Here is a 7,701-nt window from a genome sequence, read left to right as displayed (position 1 = left end):
ACATGGGTAGCCTGTTAATCGTTAGATGAACAAGCCATGTTGTAATTACAAAACGAAATATTGTTAAGGAAACTTTTAGTTTAGTCAGAGATCAAATACCAATATATGGTCTCTGGTTTAGTTTATAAATTTATATATCCACCTTTTAAGCAACCCTGCACAATGACTGCGGAATATCTTCATTTCATCAAAGTAAATCTAGATGATAGTAGGTGATAAAACAAGCAAATCAAGCTGGCAAAATTCCACACAAAACATTCGCATTAGAACAAAAATGAAACTGACACATTTCTTGTGTAATACAACATTTCTTAAGGGTATATGTATATGTCTATCTTTTAGTTTGGTTTTGGTTTGGTTTGTTGTTTAACGGCGCACTCAACAATATTCCAGCTTTATGACGGCGGTCTGTAAATAATCGAGTCTGGACCAGACAATCCAGTGATTGACAACATGAGCATCGATCCACGCAATTGGGACCGATGACATGCATCAACCAAGTCAGCGAGCCTGACCACCCAATCCCGTTAGTCGCCTTTTACGACAAGCATAGTCGCCTTTTACGGCAAGCACGGATTACTGAAGACCTATTCTACCCCGAATCTTCACGGGCCTACCTTTCAGTCCAATGACTGGTTTCTTTGGGTGAAGTGAGGTTGTAAAATGTTTGAAGTGAAATGTGGCCAGTGAATAGATAATGGAGGTTGCCTTCCTGGTGACAATACCATCAATGAAAGGATCAAACTTATAACTAAATACACTCTCCCCAAAATGGCTGGGTGTACTAGTTCGGTTGTATAGTGCTAGCAGACTGAGATACCATGCCACAGTTTAACATGGATAGCCCACCCAGACAAAGTGTACTGACTCCGAACCGACACGTTCGTGTTTTATCCCTTTGGTGTCGAGCTAGGCCGGGTAACAACAAGTACCATGTTGAATTTTGGTAATTTAAGTATTTTGGTATGGGTGAGTGAGTTGGGTTTAACGCCGCTTTTAACAGTGTTCCAGTTATATCACGGCGTGTCAGCTTAATGTGGGAGGAAAGCCCGAAGTGATGCAGGTTTCAGACGTTTACCACTTCGGTGAAACCCACGAGCACTGATATGGTGCTGACAAACCTAGAAATGTAATCGGAAGAACCGGGATTCGAACCCACAATCATAAGGGACGCAACTCTGCACAGCGAATCGCGGCGCCTTAGACGACTGGGCCACCCGTGCCCCCTATTTTGGTATGACGAGACCAGGGATATCAAAACACTTACTTTCCGCTCTCCGGGCAGACACTGTATCCTCTAGTCCACGGGAGTTATGATTAAGTACACGACCAAGACCTACGCCCCAAATATCTCATTATCGTGGAGCGATTCTTAAATTATGTTGTTGCTTTTTCGATTGACGACAAATGTTTTGCACATTTTACGAATGCTTCCAGTAGTGGGGATTTCGTACTGATCGTGGAATGACATTCTGTAGAGCATGATTTAAAAATACTTTAAAAAGTTAATAAACGAATCTCAAGAATTAAACATACATCAGTTAACGAATATAAATGTATACAGAAACACATTTGTATATACAAGTAATGTCACTGTGTCCTATACAGACGTGGAGTGGAAGTGTAAATTAAATATAAATTAGCAGCTAATTAATTCCAGCACGATATTTACGGATATGCGTCAAATCATCAGTGACACGTGAAGGTCCGGGGTAGAATAGGTCTTCAGCAACCCTTGCTTGCCGTAAAAGGCGACTACCGGGTATGCTTGTCGTAAGAGGTCACTTACCGGATCGGGTGGTCAGACTCGCTGACTTGGTTGATGCATATCATCGATCCCAATTGCGTGGGTCGATGCTCATGATGACAATCACTGGACTGTCTGGTCCAGATTCGATTATTTACAGACCGCCGTCATATAGCTGGAATATTGCTGAGTGCGGCGTTAATAAATAAACAACAACAACAAACAAACAAATCATCAGTTGTCATATAAACGATAGTTATACAAGCGATTACTTAATGTACAGCCTGGTCCCACGACATATTCAATAAATATACTCCGCCGATACAGGAAAATATATACAAATCAAAAGAAGTTAAAATGCAACTAAAGTGAAAAATAAATGACTGCAAATACCAATTTTCCAAGAAACATTTAGTCAATTTTCAAGAGAAAAAATTAATAATATTCGTATAAACTATTTAAATGTCCAAGTGAAAGTGCTGAAATCACACGCTCCGCAATCGGGCCCGTTCCACAAAGCTATCTTAGCGCTACGATTGTCGTAAGTCAGTGTTAAAGAATGGGAGTTACGATCGACTTAGCGCTAAAATCACTTTGTGGAACGGGGCCCGGGCCTAAAATTTCCGGCGCATCGGTGACAAATGTTTTCATTTGCCGATATGTTTGCCGTGGGTATCTTTCTGGTGATTCTTAGCCGTTTTACAGTTCCTGTTTCTGCTATTTCTATTAATCCTACAAAAAAAAATAACATTACATACATTGTTGAAGATCTTTGATCTTGACATTGTGAATAATTAAAATAACAATCAACAATCGGTCACTGGCGTTTATTGCCAACAAATAACACAGAAAACACCAGCAACCGCCGGTCCTATTCCACACAGTAAATGCCTGTCAGAGATTAATCCCTTGTGTAAATGAATAATCATCAATGACACGCGCTTTTTATGATAATTTTCTTATATTCATATTTGAACAATATTTTTATTATACATATTTTTCATAATAAAATGGAAATATAACACTCTGTATTTTCGAGGATGATTATTGCCCGATGAATTATTTTCACTTCCGTTATTCTTCTTATTTTTTAAAAGGGAGGTGTCCAAAATATCAAAATCTTCTCTCAGTGTGTGAGGATGAGTACGCCATATTACATTTGGTTTTCAAAAGGTGGAGAGGGGCGTCCGGACTCTCTGGATGCCCCTCCGCTATTTTATTAGAAACAAAAAACTAAGTTTGTAACCATTAAACACGAGTCGGAAATTGATTCAGTCGAGCGAATCCAATACATTTTACGTGCGACTCGATCAATTGTCAAACTCTTTAAGAATGTTTTAATCTCAGAAGCCGAGAAGAATATTTACTTCGACAAAGACTGTTTATATCTGTTTAGATACAGTAGTTACAATAGCGGGTATCGACCAGTGCTGCCCGAGGCTCTATGTATTCCAATCAAGCCCGGCAGGGCGGGAGGGGCTGTTGCCATGGACGCAAGTACACAAAATGTCGGGAGCTTCCCCTATGTGAATGATTAATGAATAACAATGGATTCTATGGCGCGGCCGTCAAAAGCTATTTCGGTGGAGGGGTATGATCCAATACAGCATAGTGACATGGTATATACAAACACATAGATTACGCGACCAATTTGACTGTGTGCCGGACCTGTATTCGCTGGAGAGATTTTTCAGTGTCGTTATCGCCAATATCTTGGCCTTGACAGGTGCCCGTTTACTTGAAACAAAATGTGCCTCTTAACAATGTAATCAGATATGGCATAAATTGAAGCATGAGTGCCCCGTTGGAAAATAGGCTGGAAAACAGCCCATATAGCAAGCCCCAAGACCACAGTCGTCGGGACTTAGCTTTGAAGAAAGCAGCACAGTTGCGACGGGAGAGGTTAGCGAAAGAAGCGAATGACTCGAAACAACGGGAAGAGAAAAGGTTTCGCGAGGAAACTGACATGAGACATCGCGAGGACAGAGAGAGGAGATATCGAGAGGACGTGGACATGAGACACCGAGAAGAGAGAGAACTGAGACGACGTGAGATATCTTATAGAGAAGAGAGTCTTAAGAATGACACGCGACACCGAGAGGAGAGAGACTCCAGGTTAAGACAAGATAAAAGTTCGGGTGATCAGAAAGTTGAAAGTCAGGACAGTCGCCACCCACGGGACGACAGTCGGCACCGTAAGGATGAAAGTCGCCTACCTCGGGACGACAGTCGCCACCGTAAGGATGAAGGTCGCCTACCACGGGACGACAGCCGCCACCGTAAGGATGACGGCCGACAGCCTAGGGAGGACCGGCGCCACCCTGATACATCAGCGACGCTGGTGGTACCCCCAGCGGTGCGGCCACCCCCACTGTTGAAGCCTATATACAGGGGACATGTGACGGTGGATACTTCCAAAGCACGGTCTAATATTGATGTAGTTCGAAGATGCATTCACGATTTGGGCTGGAGAGAGGTAGGTTAATTTAAGTGACAATTGTTTAAATTTTGTTAATTAATTTAGAAAAGTTATTCTTTAGTAATGAAATTCCAAACTGTTTGAAAGGTGACAAATTAAACTTTTTCAGTTACCTATCATGCCTGTTTCATAAAGTTTTAAAGTAAAGTAAACTTGGAACTATTAAAAACATTGTTTCAAAAACTTCATGGAAAGTAGATAGAAAACTGTATAGAAGTTTAGGGTATTGAAATTTACTTATCATGCCTGTTTCATAAAGTTTAAAAAGTGATGTGAAAAATCATAACTATTCAAAACATTGTTTCAACAATTTCATGGAAAGTGAATATAGTATACTTTATAGAAGTTTAGGGTATTGAAATTTATTGAACTGACTGAAAATGTGTGTATTGTAAATACAACATATATTGTGGAAAAGCCATATATTTGATTCATGTATTAGAAACTACATGTAGTCACCACATTGTTGCAACAGCTATGTTAAATGAGTTTATACCATGGTTTAATACTGTATATTGAATTATGATCTTATTTTATGTTACCATATGTTGTAGAATAGATTGTTATATTTTTAAAAAGTCATTAAATGGTTCAGATATATAAAAATGTGCAGATATGTTTGGCATATGTTTCCTGGCTGTTTTTGTAATTGTCATTTTGTCATTAGGGTTTGTAATCATATCAACATATAACTACAAGATATAATTAATCATAATCATACTTTATAATTTAATAAATGCAACCAAATAATAAATTTTTAACACTTTATTCATTGTAAAACGAAAATTTATTTTGAAAGATATAAATTTGAAATATAGTTAACTTCAATATTTGTGAGTGAATGTAAATATTTTAAAATTGAGATTTTTAAGTCAGATACACAACCTCAAGTGTTTTAAAAAAATCACATGAAGGTTGAAAATAGCTTTGTCATGTTTCAAGTAAAACTTGATACCATCTGTGATGGAGCATTTTAATGCAGTTGTTTTGGCATGTTCAAGATTGACTCAAACTGCCTGTGTCAATCAGTCTATTTCTTCAAGACAAATGTTACATTGCATTACGGTATGTACTGGCGTGATAGGTCAGTTATATAATTGAGCCACCAGAGCACTCCCTTGATTAGACCTGTCCGTGTCGAGGGGTCTGGAGTCAAACCAACACATGACCTTTGCATGGAAATATGCACTTTGTGGCGTAACGTAAAACAAGAAGATTGGTTGATCGAACTGTAGCAGTTACCATGGGTACAGGATTGCAATTAGAGGTGATCTTGATGTAATGAGGGGCTTTGATGTAAAACCTCACTCACTCACTCACTCACTGAGTTTCAGTGTTTAAATTACTATGTCTAAGTTAATTCATGAACCTAACAAATACACAGGTATGTGTGTATACTAGACCGATGCCAGTAACATTATTCTGGACCACTAAATTTGTTGACAGTAACAAGAATGTACAGATTAAGCTATCACAGAAGAGTAATATCCTACTAAATATGCAAAGCAGTTGGAACTATAAAATAGTGATGCTGTTCCCTTTACCTGGCCCATCCTAATGTGAGGTGGCGAACCATAGATTTTTAGCACACCAGGACGGAAGATATATAAAGTTCATGGCATAGTGCATTGCCGTCTCAGTCTGTCACCATATCTGGAAAATAAAATGCCAAGAGAGTTACAAAGTTAAAAATATATAGACTAAAGACCTACCCTGTTCTTGATAAACAATTATTAATATTTCCCAAACATAATTGGTTTTGGGCCTCAGAATGACAAATGAAATGTCTGTACGCTTTAAATCCAGCTGGGGCAGCGGGGTAGCCTAGTGGTTAAAGCGTTTGCTCGTCACACCAAAGACCCAGGTTCGATTCCCCACATGGGTACAATGTGTGAAGCCCATTCCTGGTGTCCCCTGCCGTGGAATTGCTAAAATGTTGCTGAAAGTGGCATAAAACCATACTCACTCACTCACTCACTCACTTTAAATCCAGCCATGATATACCTGGAATAATGATCTAAGAGGTGTAAAACCATACTCACTCACTCACTTTGCATTTTAAAACTGTGAGATGTGTGAATTAATCAGGATTCATCCATGGGTCAGTATATTACCTGGGTATGTAGTCCTGTGTGAATTGCTGTCATTTCAACAATACTAAGTTTCATCGTGATGTTGAAAAGCATTTTCTTTTCCTCAGAGCTTAGAACAATAGCCTACTAACAGAACCAGATTTATCACTTTAACTTATTACTTATATCTTATTTCCATTGCCCTAAACGACAAATTATATGACTTGTAAAAGAAACTGCATAATCTAAAAAAAAATTCTTGAAACACATAAATAGCATAGATTTTGCAATCTACATACAAAGTATTTTCTATTCATACACAGATATATTTTTTTTATATGGTTATTTTTGATATTATTTTAAATGATTTTAGATTATTAAAAAAAATATTCTTAACTAATATACATTATCGCCAAACATCTACCAAATTAAATTTTTGAACCACACACACACTTCACAATCTGTTCCCTGTAATTCTCCTAGATTTACCTGTACAGGTAGGTACTTGGTAGCAGTTTAATAAAGAATACACGGTACAGGTTATTGACAATTCATATTTTCGATAAGCCACACCTAGAGTGTGTACACACAACTAACATGAGGCGGTGTTGTCACACACAAACACGAGAAGTAGTGACCGTGTCATAATATCAATGTCCAACACAACTGTGTAAACATATCACATGTAGAGTACAAATACATAAAGATAGTCAAGCCAATCAAACATATTTGTTTATTCCAAATCAATAATTATCCCGCAGCAAGTACATTAAACTTGCAAATATTCTCTCTCCATGATTGTCTTGTCAGCACCGCTGGGCCCGAGATAATCCACTCGGAGCTGGTCGATCAAGAATATAGATAGGCTGGGCATGCATTTCATATCGACGTAAGGCATTGATCCGTGGAATGGGTTTATTATTTGGTTACTGCGTGTGACAGGAGATTAAACTGATTGGTTAATGTCAGAGTTACTTTAAAATGGAATGAGCATTCTTATAATTGGAGGGACAGTGAGGTAGCCTAGTGGTTACAGCGTTTGCTCATCACGCTGAAGACCCGGGTTCGATTTTCCACATGGGTACTATGTGTGAAGTCCATTTCTAGTGTCCCCCGCCGTGATATTTATTGAATATCTTAAAAGATAAATTATGTGAATCACTTCGAAATGCCTTTCAAAGAGCATCTTGAAAAGCTGTGTAATACCATACCCACTCACTCACTCACTCTAATTTGGGTTTTAAGAAAGTCGGTCCCTAGCAACCTCCGCCCTTCTTGTAACATACCGTACAGTAAACTACCGTTATAACGAACTCAAAGGGACCACTAATGTTAGTTCATAATAACCGTAGTTCGTTATAAGCATATTTATAGCATATATATACAACAGATGGCTGGGGCTA

At 38.5% G+C, this 7,701-nt stretch overlaps 1 protein-coding gene across 1 annotated transcript in view; it reads left to right on the top strand.

The window, feature by feature from the left end:
* The first annotated feature begins 3,300 nt into the window (after positions 1-3,300).
* Positions 3,301-7,701, top strand: part of LOC124120231 (tubulin polyglutamylase TTLL11-like) — a 53,842-nt gene continuing 49,441 nt past the window's right edge. Inside the window, exon 1 of the mRNA XM_046483003.2 lies at positions 3,301-4,223. Within this exon, the coding sequence (XP_046338959.2) occupies positions 3,540-4,223 (684 nt within the window). The 5' untranslated portion in view covers positions 3,301-3,539. The remainder of the gene's footprint in view (positions 4,224-7,701) is intronic.

The sequence above is a fragment of the Haliotis rufescens genome, unplaced genomic scaffold (assembly GCF_023055435.1).
Source record: "Haliotis rufescens isolate VD_foot unplaced genomic scaffold, xgHalRufe1.0.p SCAF_8, whole genome shotgun sequence".
NCBI classification, from domain to species: Eukaryota; Metazoa; Mollusca; class Gastropoda; order Lepetellida; family Haliotidae; genus Haliotis; species Haliotis rufescens.
This window is presented reverse-complemented; position numbering and strand designations above follow the sequence as displayed.